Source organism: Molossus molossus, unplaced genomic scaffold (assembly GCF_014108415.1).
Source record: "Molossus molossus isolate mMolMol1 unplaced genomic scaffold, mMolMol1.p scaffold_m16_p_1, whole genome shotgun sequence".
Classification (NCBI taxonomy): Eukaryota; Metazoa; Chordata; class Mammalia; order Chiroptera; family Molossidae; genus Molossus; species Molossus molossus.
In genome coordinates, this window is record NW_023425344.1 from 181,537,550 (window position 1) to 181,553,657 (window position 16,108).

The following is a 16,108-nucleotide window of genomic DNA, read 5'->3' on the forward strand; positions in this document are numbered from 1 at the left end:
AGCGGAAACGCCCAGTGACGTCATCGAGCCGCGCGGCGCGTTCGCCTGGCGTTTCAGTATTTCCATGGCCGCCGGGGGCGGGAGGTCTCAGCCATGGCTGCGGCGAAGCCTTGGGACCCGGTGTCGGCGCCAAACGCCGCCGGGCTACTGCTGGGCCATTTCGTAGCTTCGGGGATAGTCAGTCAGGTACGTGGGCAGCGATGGCGTCATTAAGGGGGTGCCCAACGTGGCGACAGAAGGTGGGTGTGAAGAGAGGTACTGGCTGGGGCTGTACTACAGTAGAGGCAGATGGAGCCTGTTCCAGGCTACAGCAGGTCCCGTTCTGCAGTGGGTTCTGCTCGAGCGGGGCTCTGAGTAGATAGTGACTCGAGCAGGCGGTGTTTCGGGTGTCTGCAGACGAGTTATCACGGGTCATTTCGTAGGAGGATAAGGACCGGTGTCCCCCCCCCCCCCCCCCCCGTTTTTGTTTTTTCAACAAAAGTTGTTTGGGAACGTGTGCTTTAATTATCTAGTCGTTTCCCAACCCATCACCCATTACAATCTAAATTACTTAAAGACCTAGTAACAGGACCTTCTGGATTGAGGATGGAGGGATGGTGGTGCAAAGAGTAGTAATGAATGCATTGGAAAAGAGGAAAAACAACCACATTACTCACCAGTTCTTCCTCACTTCTCTCCTGTGTTTTCTTCCTATCATGTTGCCTACTACTCTCATTTGTTACCAGTTCTGTAACAAAGTAATTTGATAAACTCATACTATGAGACATTTGGGACTTATTTTACAGTCTTACTACCCAGCTAGTCCCAGAGAAGAAACTTTATACATTTGTAGTATGATTTTACTTTAAACGAACTTTACATGTGAAAACCTACTCTAAGTAGAAGGGTTTGGCATAGATTCTTTAAAAAAATGATGCATTATATGATCCCTTTAAACAGTCTATCCCTTAAGTGCTCAAATCATTTCATATGCATTAAAAATTAAAAGTGATACTTAGCCCTGGCCGGTTCTGCTAAGGGCGCGTACCTCGGTTGCAGCTTGTCCCTGGTTGGGTCGTGCAGGTGGCAACCACTCTATGTGTCTCTTTCACATCGATGTTTCTCTCTCTCTCTCTCTCTCTCCCTCCCCACTCTCTCTGAACAAAAAATGGGAAAATGTCCTCAGGGAAGATAAAAAAAAAAAATTAAAAGTGATACTTAAAATTGTGATTATATCACTCTTTTAGAAAACATAGCTTGTTTGAGCTTTGTTTTGTTTTGATCTAGCCATTGGAGAATTATTTAATGAAAGACAAGACAACTGTCTATAGGATAATATGGGGTATTTGCTTGCTTTCATGCTTTAGTTCCAGTTTAGGCCTTACATTCTAGATATTTTTTAGGCAGCCTGGCTGTTGTGGCTCAGTGGTTAGCATCGACCCATGCACTGGGAGATTACCAGTTTGATTCCTGGTCAGGGCACATGCCCAGGTTGTGGGCCAAATCCCCAGTGGGAGGCATGCAGGAGGCAGCCAGTTGATGTTCTCTCTCGTCAATGTTTCTATCTCTCCCTCTCCCTTCTTCTCTCTCTAAAAAATCAATAAAGAAAAAAAAAATTTAGATATTTTTCAGGCAAGCTTGAGAGAGTCATGGCATCTTGATCAAAGCTCTTTCTACTGGCAATGTATAAGATAAAGATCCCGCCTTGGCTAGTTTGGCTCAGCAGTTAGAGCCTTGGCCCGCGGACCAATGAATTGCTGGTTCATTTCCAGTCAAGGGCACGTACCTCGGTTGCGGTTCATCCCTGGCCATGGTCAGTTTGTACGGGAGGCAACCAGTCAATGTGTCTCTCACATTGATGTTTCTTTCTCCCTCTCCCCCTCTCTCCTTCCCTCCCTCCCACTCTATCTGTAGATAAATAGAAAAATATCCTTATGTGAGGATTAAAAAATAATAAGGATCTGGACCTACAAAACATCCAGAATCAACTATTTTTCAATGTATAGATATGTTCCCCTGGTGCTTAGTCACAATCCTCAAATAGTTAGAATTTCTGTGGGCTAGAGGAATTTGGCTACTCTTTTTTTTTCTTTTTTTCTTTCTTTCTTGATTTTAGAGAGAGAGAGAGAGAGAGAAACATCGATAGAGAACATTGATTGGCCGCCTCCTGCATGACCCCCACTGGAGATTTGGCCCACAACCCGGGCATATGCCCTGACTGTGAATTGAACCGGCGACCTCCTGATGCATGGGTTGATGCTCAGCTGGTGAGCCACACCAGCCGGGCTTGACTGCTTTTTTTAAATAAAAAAAAAAAAAATGTTTTCATTGATTTTAGAGAGAGAGGGGGAGAAAAACATTGATGTGAAAGAAACATCAATTGGCTGCCTTCTGCATGCCCCCTACCAGGGATTGAGCCCTCGACCTGGCTGTGTGCCCTGACCAGGAATTGAACTGGCAACCTTTCAGTGTACTGACGATGCCTTACCAAATGAGCCACACTGGCCAGGGCTGCCTTCTTTCCTTTTTGACTGCTACTGACTTATTCCACATTCTCATCTTCTCACCTGGAATGCTATAGCATCTTCTTGTCTAAATATCCAAACTTCACTCTACCCCTCTACTAAATTTTTTTGGTTTGTTTTTTGTTTTATAATTTTGGCTAGTTGCCAGAGTGGTTTTTTATTTCTATTATAATAAAATACACAAAACATCAAATTTACCATTTTTTACCATCTTAAAGTATACAATTCAGTGGCATGAAGTACAGTTATAATACTGTTAAACTATTTTCAAAACTTTTTTTTATTATCCCCAATGAAAATCCCATACTCATTAAGCAGCCACTCCCCATTCCTTCTTCCTCCAGCCCCATTAGTTTTATTTTTTCATACTTTCTACACTTAAATTTCTGTAATATGTATTGAACATGATCATGTTACTTCTTCACCAGAAGACTTTCAATTTATCTCATTTCTACATTATAATTGCTTGTCATAGCTATCAAGATCTTTCATGATTATGCAAAAACTGTTTCCAGATTAATCCCTTTCTGATATATATGTTAGTACCAGCACAGTTATTGAGCATTTGTAATGTTAAGTTCTTTCTATCTAGGATACGTTTTCCTTTCCATCTGTTACAGGCTTGTTAACAGCAGAGAGCTCATTTTATTCATTCTTTTTATTGTTGTTGTTTTTTGTTGTTGCTTAATCCTCACTGGAGGTTATTTTTCCATTGATTATTTTAGAAACAGTGGAAGGGAGGGGAGGGGAGGAGAAAGAAACATTGATGTGAAAGAGACATATTAATTGGTTGCCTCCTGTATGCGCCCCAACCAGGGCTGGAGATCGAACCTGCATCCCAGGGACGTGCCCTTGACTGGGAATTGAATCTGTAACCCTTTGGTCTGCTGGTGGACACTTTAACCATTGAACCACTCTGGCCAGTGCTTTTTTTTTTTTTTAATCCTCACCCGAGGACACCTCTGCACTTATATTCAGATAGAGCGGGAGGAAGAGAGAGAGGGAGAGAGAAACATCAATGTGAGAGAGACACATCGAGTGGTTACCACCCACACAACCCCAACCAGGGCCAGAGACAAACTGCAACTGAGGTACATGCCCTCAGTGGGAACCGAACCCAGGCCTCTCCGGTCCACAGGCCGACGCTCTTAACTGCTGAGCCAAACTGGCCAGGGCTGGCCAGTGCTTTTTTATAATCTTCTTAGAGAAAGAAGGAGAGGGAGAGAGAGAAACAGCAATGTGAGAGTGAAACATCTGTTGGCAACCTTCTGCACGCACCCCCACCAGGGATTGAGCCTGGGACCCAGGCATGCACTCTGACCGGGAATCAAACTGGCAGTCACCCAGTGCACAGGACTTGATGCCCAACCAACCAAGCCATACCGGCCAGGGCCATTTTATTAATTCTTAATTATTCCATTTCCTAGCTCAGTAAATGTCTGTCAGATTGATTATTGTCATTCAGCAAACTTTTGCTATGAAGGGCTGTTGAGTATTTGCGGCTTTTTGGTCTATATGATTACACCTAGGCTATTGTAGTGTGAAAGCAGCTAAAAATAAAAAATAAAGTTCCAATAAAACTTTATTTTTGGACTCTAAAATTTGAAGTTCATGTAATTTTCATATGTCACAAAATAATTGCCCCACCCCCACCCCCAACAATTGAAAAATATAAAAACCATTCATAGCCCTGGCCAGATAGCTCAGCTGGTTAGAACATTGTCCCATTACGTCAAGGTTGTGGATTTTTTCCCCCGTCAGGGCACATACAAAAAACAACCAATGTATGCATAAATAAGTGGAACAACAACTTGATATTTCTTTCCCATCACCCCTTTCTCGGTCTTTCTAAAATCAAATAAAAATTTAAAAATTTTTTTTTAGCTCATGGGCTGTACAAAAACAGGCAGTGGGCTGCATTTAGCCCATGGGCTATAGTTTCCTAACCCCTGTCCTATATGATCTTTAAAGTTCTTTCCTGTTCTAACATTGTAAAAAAGCAGAAGAGAATGCAGAAAATTATGGATGAAGCCAAGGGATGAGCAAGATAATATTCTTATTCTGAGATAACCTGCAATTTAAGGAGACAGTATAACAGAATGAAAGGGTAAAAAGAAGTGGGTAGTCTTCTTAGAAGAATAATGATGCCTGGGCAAATATTCCTTCATTTAAGAGAGTGAGTATGTGCCCTGGCTGGTTTGGCTCAGCGGTTAGAGTGTCAGCCTGCGGTCAAGCGAGACCCGGGTTCGGTTGCCGCTAAGGGCACGTACCTCGGTTGCAGTTTGTCCCCGGCCCTGGTTGGGTTGTGCAAGTGGCAGCCACTCGATGTGTCTCTTTCATGTCGATGTTTCTCTCTCTCTCTCTCTCTCTCTCTCTCTCTCTCTCTCTCTCTCTCTCTCTTCTTCTCTCCCTCCCATTCCATCTGAACAAAAAATGGAAAAATGTCCTGGGTGAGGATAAAAAAAAAAAGAGAGTATGTGAAAAGAGATAGTATGAATGACTTGTAGCCAATAGAAGTCATTTAATGAATCTGATAAATGACTCCATGGAGGGCAGGAGTGGGTGAAGTGTTTGATTTTAACTCAAGAAGGTCAGAGACACTAGGTCTTTCTTTTTTTTTTTTTAAATCTTTATTGTCGAATGTATTACAGATGTTCCTCATTTTTCCCCCATCGACACCCTCCTCCCCACTCCTGCCCCCCTCCTGTCTTTTCCCACACTATTGTCTGTGTCCATTGGTTATGCATATAAGTTCTTTGGTTTATTTCTTCCCACCCCCAACCCCTTTCCCTTTGAGATTTGTTAGTCTAGCAATGAATTTGTGCTTCTTAATCCCTTTACCTTTTTCACCCATTCCCCCAGGCCCCCTCCCATCTGGCAACCAACAAAATGTTCTCTGTATCTATGAGAATGTTTCTGTTCTGCCTGTTCATTTTGTTGGTAGATTCAGTTGTTGATAGATACGTATTCATTGCCATTTTGTTTGTTCATATATTTTATCTTTGTCTTCAAAAAGACCCTTCATCATTTCCTATAATAACGGTTTGGTGGTGATGAACTCCTTTAACTTTTTCTTATTTGGGAAACTCCTTATATGGCCATCGATTCTAAATTACAGCTTTGCAGGATAGAGTAAACTTGGTTGTAGGTTCTTGCTTTTCATCACTCTGAATATTTCTTGCCACTCCCTTCTGGCCTGCAAAGTTTCTTTTGAGAAGTCAGCTGACAGCCTTATGGGAACTCCCTTGTAGGTAACTAACTGCTTTTCTCTTGCTGCTTTTACTTTGTCTTGAACATTTTGCATTTTGATGATGATGTGTCTTGGTGTGGGCCTCTTGGGGTTCATCTTGTTTGGGACTCTCTGTGCTTCCTGGACCTGTATGTCTGTTTCCTTCACCAAGTTAGGGAAGTTTTCTCCCATTATTGTTTCAAACAGGTTTTCGATTTCTTGTTCTCTCTCTTCTCCTTTGTCACCCCCAAGATGTGAATGTTGGCATGCTTGAAGTTGTCCCAGAGGCTCCTTACACTATCCTCATTTTTTTGGATTCTTTTTTCTTTTTGCTGTTCTGATTGGGAGTTTTTTGCTTCCTTATATTCCAAATCAATGGTTTGCTTCTTGGCTTTACGTACTCTGCTATTGAATCTGTGTAAATTATTCTTTATTTCAGTTAATGCCTCCTTCATTTCTGACTGTGCATTCATCATTTCTGACTGGTCCTTTTTTATGCTCTTGAGGCCCTCACTAAGTTCACTGAGCATCCTTAGAAGCAGTATTTTGAACTCAGTATCTGTTAGGTTGCTTATCTCCATTCCACTTAGTTCTTTTCTTGGGGTTTTGTTCTGTTCTTTCATTTGGGACCTGTTTCTTTGTCTTCTCATTTTGGCTGCCTCCCTGTGTTTGTTTCTGGGTATTACTTAACTTGAGGTATGGGGCTATCTGAGACCAGATGCTGCTTGCTTGAAAGAATTTAGGAAAACCCGAAGCAGGATCCACTACAGGCCAATCCTATGGTGAAGCAACTGGCAACAGCTTGGGTGGGCCTGAAAGTTGGGTGGGGCGGGGCCTCAGGGAGTCACGAAGGTGGGCCAACCAGTGTGAGCCAGGTTGCTGGAGTCCCACATATGCTGCCCCAGGGAAGGGCTCACCAAAGGAACAAAGGCCTCTGACAGCAGTTTTTCTGGTAGAAAGCCCTTGCTCCAATGCCAAACAGCTCAGTTCTTCCCTGTATGTCTCTGGCGCCCCTCAAGGTGCCTCCTCTCCAAGCTTAGAGGGAGAGTCCGATAAGTCCATGTGCAGGTCCTTTAAGGAGCTGCCTGGGGCTCCACCCCCCCCCCCAGCCTCCCTGAGCCTCAGTTCCCGCTGGTTTTTCCAGCCAGAAGTTATGGGGATTTCTCTTCCTGGCACTGGAACCCTGAGCAGGGCATCTGGTGTGGGATGGGGACCACTCAGTCCTCAGGGAGGACCTTCCCAGCCAAGGTGTCCTCCTGATTTTTATCTGCCACACGTGGGTGTGGGACCAGCCCAACGTGCCTCTGCCCACCCCCCTACTAGTCTCGATGTGGCTGCTGCTTTAATTCCGTAGTTGTAGGACTTCCATTCAGCTTGATTTCAGGCGGTTTTGAATGATGGTTGTTCTGTAGTTTAGTTGTAACTTTGATGTGGTTGTGGGAGGACACGATACCGCGGTTACCTACGCCGCCATCTTGACCGCAAATCGAGACACTAGGTCTTGGTCATTTGTATAGAGGTGATTCTCCAACAACCTCAGCCTTAGAATCCTCTGATGAATTATCAGTAATGTAAATCTATTGTCCCTGGTACTTTAGGAAATAGTACAAAGTGAATAAGTCATTTGTTTTTATTTTTTAAAATATTTGGGCAAATAATTTGTGATAGTGGATGTTTTAAAAACAGGAAATAACCATTGCTTCTGTTGTACTCTGTATTTAATTTTTAGGGATAGTGATGGACGTAATATATCATTATATTATAGACCAGTGGTTCTCAACCTTCCTAATGTCACTATCCTTTAATATAGTTCCTCATATTGTGGCAACACCCAACCATAACATTATTTTTGTTGCTACTTGATAACTGTAATTTTGCTACTGTTATGAATCGCCATCGGAAATATGTGTTTTCAATGGTCTTAGGCAGCACCTTGTGAAAGGGTCATTTGACCCCCAAAGGGGTCATGACTCATAGGTTGAGAACCGCTGTTTTAGACCCATGGCATGCTTTTCCAATGCACATAGAAACTTTGTGACATGCTGTTGCTTTCTCTTTACTTTTTATTAGGAGATGTTAAATATATCTAAGAAATCAACTCCTTGCTTTGTGAACTTCTCCAGGCTACAGCAGACCACAAATATTCAAGCTGAAATCAATCAGGTAAATTAAGTAAATCTTTTTACTTTCTAATTGTAGTACAGGAAAAAAAAACTTAATTGTTTCCAACAGCAATTCTCTTGCACTTAGAACAATGTCTAGCACATAGCAGGGTAGGTGTTTACTTGTAGTAGTTAATGTAGTTGTAATAGTAATAGTAGTAGTTGGTAGTAGTAGCAGTAACAGCAACAGGGCTTGAACACCAATGTGAAAAGCTTCAGTAAATCCCCTGGGCTCTCATAAAAATCTTCCTGTCCCCCTTAAGTATTCCTGGGTTAAAAACTATCCATTTCTATCAGAGACTGTCCTTTAATCAGGGTCCTTTCTGAGTGAGTTAAATATTTTTGTTTCTAATGCAGAAAAACCTGGAAATTGAACTTCTAAGACTAGAAAAAGATACAGCAGATATTGTTCATCCTTCTTTTTTGGGTAAGTGGTTTGGTTAAATGGGTGGGTAATCGTTGGAATTTCAACTTTTTCTTGGATTACCTTAAATAAGCACCAGGCATTATGATATACCATTATTTTCCAGGTATTGCCCCAAAGCTAGCAAAGTTTCCTATTTCTGTGTTCAAACAAAAGTCCTGTTGGCTTGACTAGTGCAAATTGCATAAAAAGTGGCCAAGGTAGGAGCTTCTCAAAATCAGGAGACCTTGAAAGATTAAAAAAAAGGCTGAGGAACTTTTCAGATTAGAGGCAACTAAAGGGACATGACAGCTAAAGCAATGTGATCATAGATTGAATGCTTGGTTTGCAAAAAATTTTGCTGTAAAGGACATTATTGGGATACTTGGTAATATCTGAATATGGGCCGTCTTGAATATCAGTAATATTGTGCCAATGTTAAATTTTATGAATTTGATACTTATAGTGTAGTTATATGAGATAGGAAATACATGGCTGACATTTTAGAGGTGAAAGGTCATGATACCTGCAACTTACTCTCAAATGGGTCAGCAAAAATATATGTAAGGGTGTGGAGAGAAAGAGGGGAAAAAAAGAAAATGTAGCCAAGTGTTAACAGTTAGTGAGTCTAGGTGAAATGTATATGGGAGTTCAGTGAACTATTCTTGAAACTTTTCTGTAAGTTTGAAATTTTTTCAAAATAAAAATTTATAAGAAGAAGCCATTAACTGAATTCTGGGGAAAACATTGAAATGATCATAAACAGCTTGTAAGACAAAAGGTTTTTGTTGTTGTTTTTTGTGTTTGTTTTTGTTTTAAATCCTCACCTAAGGATATTTTTCTGTTTATCTTCAGATAGAGTGGGAGGGACAGAGGGGAAGAGAGAGAGAAACATCGATGTGAGATACACACACCAACTGGTTGCCTTCGCACGACCCCAACCAGTGCTGGGGACCGAACTGCAACGGAGGTACATGCCCTTGGCCAGAATCGAACTCGAGACTCTTTGGTCCGCTGACTGCTGAGCCAAGCTAGCCAGGGCTAATTTTTTTTTTTTTTAATGTTTGTGTAGAGTATTAAAGACAGAGATGGGAAAAGAGACTTTATTTGAAAAATACAGCTCTGACTGTGAAAACTGAACTAGAAGTAGAGTTGAAAAACACAAAGAATTTAGCAGTGGGTTTGGTTGTCAGAAGGCAAAATAAGAGAAAATAAAATGAAATTGGTATTGGATATTAGGTATAGCAAGGGGGGGGGAGATATTTAGGCGAGAAGTGGTGAGATCATTGTTTACATTGGTAGTATCAAACCAAAGCAAAGAATTTATGAGTGATTTCAAAATTTACTTGTCCTATTGCTAAGTATAATTGTTGTTTCTGGTTTGTGTAGCTCAAAAATGTCAAACTCTTCAAAGCATGAATAATCATTTGGAAGCAGTGCTAAAAGAAAAGAGGTCCCTCAGGCAAAGACTGTTGAAACCCATGTGCCAGGAAAACCTGCCTATTGAAGCTGTTTATCACAGGTTAGACTAAAAGTAGACATTAACAGTTACACATGTTTCTGAAGGTAGTTTAGACTGGTAGTCATTTCATAGCATTATTCATTAAATAATATATTAGTGATTATATTTATTAACATTATTATTAATGTTAATAAATTAAACTAGATACATTAAACTAGAAAGAAAATCCTTGGCTTTTAAAGTATAGCTGTGGTGAAAAGAAAGGTATTCCTTTGTTCCTAGTGTGTTGGGAATTATAAATAATGATTTTAATGAATGAAGTTAGATCCATAATAAGAATAAATTAAGTAAAAATCATTTTTATTATGTACAGACTGTTTTCCATGAAGCAAATTTGTTGTTGCATTAATGTTGCCTATACAGAGTGGGGCAAAAGTAGGTTTATGGTTATGAGTATGAGAAACACAGCTTATTCTTGTATTATTTTTCATTAATTATTGTATTATTTTCCATACAAACAACTGTAAACCTACTTTTGCCCCACCCTGTATATAAAAAATCTGTTGGTGGCATTTCAGCATGTACAGATGAAAACAATGTGAACCAAAGGAGGGAAAAAAACTGAGTTCTGGTCTCTTTTCTCTTGTTTATATGCCTCAAAGACTTGGGCAAATGATATAAATTTTTGCCACAGATTTTCAATCCATAGATGCTTCCTATTGCTCTCTTTTTCATGGGAGTATTGCAAGTACCAAATTGAAGATGTCAGTTATTATTAATAATAAAATAAAGAAGCAGGCATCTGGAAATCTGACTGCAGACTTTCTCTACCAGTGCTTCACTAGCTGACCCTGAGCAAATCAGTGACTTCTCTTCAGTATCAAGTGTTTTTTTAAAATCTAACAGTAATATAATAGATATACAAATCCCATTCTTGTGGACATATTCAGTATCTATTTAGTACAGTAAAATACCATTAATGTATGTATATATTGTACATTATATAGATCAGAAGAACTGAGTAATGATTTTAAAGCATTGTGCAAATGTAAAGATTCAAAGTGGTTTTATCTATAGTCTGTTTCATTGAAGTATATTGTCCTTATTGTCTTTACTCTTCACCGAGGAGTAGCCATTTGATATTTCCTTGAATGCAGAAAGGTTATTATTGGCTAATTGGGTTGATTATAATTCTCTTAATTCATATTGAAAATCCTAATTAAAAGGAGGAAAGGTGAGCACAAAATAACTACACTAAAAATATAATAATTGGCTTTTTTTCTCTCCCTGTTTCAGATACCTGGTACATTTGCTGGAATTAGCAGTGACTTTCATTGAGAGATTAGAAACTCATCTTGAAACAATTAGAAGTATTCCTCACTTAGATGCAAATCTAAAGAAAATGGTGAGTATTAAAAATAGCATTTAAATACCTCAACTCCTTTCACATTACTTTTAGCTATCTTTAGTTCTTTTCTTTTCTTTTTTTTGTGGTACTTGCCCCTAGCAGGAACCGAACCTGGGACTCTCTGGTCCGCAGGCCGACGCTCAACTGCTGAGCCAAACTGGCCAGGGCTAGTTCTTTTATACTAGAATCTCAAATGTGTGCGCTACTTGTTTAACTTGTTGATGGCTGATATGAGCAAATTATTTTTTAAAATCAAGATAATGTTTCTTTTTTATATTACTTTTCTTTAAAAGTCATTTTACATTCTTTTATTCCAATATTTAATAAATGTGTTATCATCATTGTGCAAGGTATCATGAGAGATAATCATGACTAATTATGATTAATTCCTGCCCTCAAATTCTCAAGGCTTGGTGAGGGAGCTATAAGATACTTTCTACTTTATAGTAGATTTGCACAATGAGTAATGCAGAGAATTACAAAGAAGGTGCTGTCTATTAAGTACAGAAAATGGTGGGATTGCTTCCACTTTAGGGAGATTGGGAGTAGGATGGGGATAGGAATACATCAATAAAGTTTTATGTAGGAGTTAGTAGTAAGCTGAATCTTGAAGAATCAGTGAGATTTGGACATACTTCAAAAAGAATAGTTCAGCTAAAAGCAGCAGTATGAGGAAAGACATGAAAAGTAGAGAGCACAATGCCCTGGCTGGGTCACTCAGTTGGTTGGAGCATGGTCCCAGTATATCAATGTTGTGGGTTCAATCCCTGGTTAGGGCACACACAAGAATCAACCAATAAATGCATTAATAAGGGGAACAACAAAATATCTCTCTCCCTTTCTCCCTCATCTCTCTTTCTCTCCCTCTCTTCTCTCTCTCTAAAATAAATAAAAGTTTTAAGAAGAAAATTAGAGAGTACAAGTAGTTTGGGGGAAGAGTGGTACTCTACTTTGGGTGATGCTTAAAGGTATTGAGAGGGAAATTAACTCAGGGTTAGTTTATGGAATGCCTTGAAAACCAGACTTAGAAGTTTAGACTTTACTGTCTGAGAAATGGGGAATCATTGAATTTTGTTTTTGTTTTTGTTTTTTATCCTCACCTGAGAACATTTTTTCCATTTTTTGTTCAGATAGAGTGGGAGGAAGAGAGAGAGAGAGAGAGAAACATCGACATGAAGGGAACACATCAAGTGGTTGCCACCCGCATGACCCAACCAGGGCCAGGGACAAACTGCAACCGAGGTACATGCCCTTAGAGGGACAAACTGCAACCGAGGTACGTGCCCTTAGTGGGAACCGAACCCGGGTCTCTCTGGACCACAGGTCACTGCTCTAACCGCTGAGCCAAGTCGACCAGGGCTGTTTTTTGTTGTTTTTTTAAGAGAAAGACACAGAGGATTGACTTGATCAGAACTGTGCTTTAATCATGGAGAAAATATTGAATAGAGTGGACTGAGCCTTGCCACTCACTGTGGGCAGAGAGTATCAGTGTAAGCATCACCTGGAAGCTTGTTAGAAATGCAGAATTGCAGGTCATTCACCTTAGACTTTCACAGTCTGAATCTACAGTATAATAAGTTCCTCAGGTGATTCCTATGCACATTAAAGTTTGATAAGCTGTGTGTTAGAGGACTAGGCAGAGGAACCAAAGGCAAAGAAACCTGGAGAATAAATACAGTTATTCAGATAAAATACTTAAAGCTGAGGAATACAAAGGATTGTGTAGATATTTAGATTTTGATGGTCAAATTTCTAGAATATGGCTACTATTTGGACAAGGAAGACGTCCAATGTAATGAAGTTTCTAGCCTTGCTGACTTGAGGGTAAGTAGGAGCAAAAGATTAAATAAGTTAATGAGGCCTGGCCAGTGTGGTTCAGTGGATTAAGTAAGCATTGTCCCATGTACCAAGAGGTCACTGGTTTGATTCCTGGTCAGAGCACATGCCCTGTGCCCTGCAACTAGGGTTGCAGGCTCCATCCCTAGTACAGGGTGTGCAGGAGGCAGCCAATCGATGTATCTATCTCTCTCTCCTTCTTCCTTCCTCTCCTTCTAAAAAAATCAATTAAAAAAAAAGTTAATGAGTTTATTTTTTGGTATAGCTTACACAGATAGTAAATAGTAAATGTGCAATCATTATTTGTTGAACTGCAATTAAATTAAATCTCCAGATGGGGATTTCTAACAGACTGAAATGTGGGACTGAATTTTAGGAAGGAGATTAGGTTTGACGATATAGATTGAGGGTCATCTGCATCAAGGTGATAATTAAAGACAAAGGAGAGGCGACTCACAAAGATAAAAGCATGTCTTACCCTGGCCAGCGGTTAGAGCATCACCCAAGGACCAAAGGGGTCATGAGTTCAATTCCCTGTCAAGGGCGTGTACCTGGGTTGCAGGTGCAATCCCCAGCCTGGGTCCTGCAGGAAGCAATCATTCAATGTGTCTCTCTCAACATCAGTCTTTCTCTCTCTTTCTCTGTCCCTTCCCTCCCTTCCACTTTATCTAAAAAAATCAGTGTTAAAATATCCTCGGGTGAGGATTAACAAAAAAAAGTTTTTTTAAAAGCACATTTTTAAGAGTGAAAGCACAATTTTAAGGCACCTTTCTATTCAGGGGCTGGAAAAAAGCAGGTGTTAACTTTTAGTATTAGAGCCATTTGTGATATAATAATGATGTATTAATGACAGGCATAATTTCTCTCCTATTTTCCCCTTCTTTCCAATGATACAGAGCAAGGCTTTAGCCAAGATGGATATTTTGGTGACTGAGACAGAAGAACTGGCAGAGAATATACTCAAGTGGCGAGAACAACAAAAGGAAATTTCCTCTTGTATCCCCAAAATATTAGCTGAAGAGAATTATCTTCACAAAATATTATAATACCATAACGCCTTATTTACCTTTTATTTCTAAAGTTTATGTCCAAACTATTAATGCCAAGTGATTCAACTGATTCAATTAAGCAAAAGTAAATAATTTATTTTTGCTTATTTGTGTGTAGTAATGTGAAGGCCATTTTTAGTCAATGATAACGCAGGTCTCTATCAATAGGCTTTGCTGCTAGCAATACTGAAAGAGCCCTCTCTATATTGAAGGACTAAAATTCCAAGTTCATTAAGACCAAACTAAATTTTTCTATGTTTTTCATATACTTTTATTCTTCTTTTCAATAAAACTCATGAAGATCAAGTATAACTGACAATTTGTTAACATGAGTTTGTTATCCATATCTCCATATCTCAGGTAGCAGGTTCTATATGTCTTTTTTTTTTTAATGCTTATTTCTGAATTAGAAGTCTTGAATCTGAACATATGTTGATTATTCCTGTGAGATTGTCACTAAATGTGAAAAAGTAACATACTCTCTTTAAAAAACATACTCTTTAAAAAAATATTTTTTATTGCCTGGCCAGTGTGGTTCAGTGGTTAAGGTTCAGCCCATGCACCAAAAGGTTGCTGGTTCGATTCCCGGTCAAGGCACATGCCCAGGTTGTGGGCCTGATCCCCAGTAGGGGGCATGCAGGAGGCGGCCAGTCAATGTTCTCTCTCATCGATGTTTCTATTTCTCTCTCCCCCTCTCTAAAAAATCAGTAAAGAAAAGAAAAAGTTTTTTTTTATTGATTTTTGAGAGAGAGAGAAACATCCATGCTTGTGAGAGTATAACGGTGATTGGCTGCCCCTGCATTCCCCCTATCGGGGTATCGAGACCACAACCTGGGCTTTTCCCCTAACTGGGAATCGAACTGACAACCTCTTGGTGCACAGGATGATGCCCAACCAACTGAGCCACACTGGCCAGGGCTAACAATGTGGTTTGTGCTGAAAACTTGCTTTTCTTCTGGGAGTCTAGGATTTTGGTACATGCTAGGCAGAAGGTATCTGTGTGACTAGCCTGCAAAAATAACTTTGGGCCTAGCATCTCTTTCACAGTAGACATTGCACACATGTCACAACTTAGGTGCTGGGGGAATTGAGCACATCCTCTGTGACTCTACTGGCAGAGGACTCTGGAAGCTGTCTGTGCCTGATTTACCCCAGGCTTTGTCCCAGGCCCTTTTCCCTTTGCTCTTTTGCTTTTATGTTTTTACTGTAATAAATCATAGCCATGAATACAACAATATGCTGAGTCCTGTGAATCCTCCAAGCATGTCATCGAATGTTGGTGGGTCTTGGGGACCCTGACACATTGAGCAATTCCTGAGGGTGTTCATTGACAGCCTAAAAAATGGGCAAAGAAAAAGGCACAGTATGGTAGAACTTTTAGAGGTTTACCTTATAAGGTGCTCAGATATTTTACCTATCTTGAGATAAAAAGAAGTGGTATACTAGTACTTACTAAGCCTCAAGACATTCATTTGTATTAGTACTATAACTATCTCTGGCTTATTTTCAAACTTGGGGTTCTCTTTTGCTTTCAAATGTGTGCATCAGCCCTGATTGCACAAAAGGTCACCGGTTCAATTCCTAGTCAGGGCACATGCCCAGGTTGTGGGTTTGATCTCCGGTGGGAACCATGCAGGAAGCAGACGATTGATGTCTCACTTTCACATTGATATTTCTCTCCCTCTCTTTTCGTCTCTAAAAACAAATCAATAAAAAAAATTTATTAAAAATCAAAGTGTAGCTCTGGCCAGTTTGGCTAAGCAGTTAGAGCATCAGCCCACGGACCAAAGAATCCGGTTCGATTCCGGTCAAAGGCACATGCCTCGGTTGCAGTTCACCCTGGCCAGGTCATGCAGGAGGCAACCAATCGATGTGTCTTTTGCATCGATGTTTTTCTCTCTTCCTCTTTTTCCCTCCCTCCCTCCCACTCTATCTAATAATAAATGTAAAAATATTCTAAAATAAGTAAATGTGTGCATCAGCATTTTTATACTGTTGTATTCTTTATCACAGGGGTTCACTGATCCTTGTGAACACAAGGATCAACACAAGAAC

General features: G+C 40.1%; 1 protein-coding gene across 1 annotated transcript; it reads left to right on the forward strand.

The window, feature by feature from the left end:
• Positions 1–72: 72 nt before the first annotated feature.
• On the forward strand, positions 73–14,586 carry HAUS2 (HAUS augmin like complex subunit 2). Its single transcript, XM_036269424.1, is given in 7 exon segments — positions 73–186; positions 7,804–7,896; positions 8,253–8,322; positions 9,688–9,820; positions 11,057–11,165; positions 13,901–14,041; positions 14,043–14,586. Coding segments are annotated over 7 exon segments (711 nt in total). The 5' UTR covers positions 73–93; the 3' UTR covers positions 14,115–14,586.
• The last annotated feature ends 1,522 nt before the right edge of the window (positions 14,587–16,108 follow it).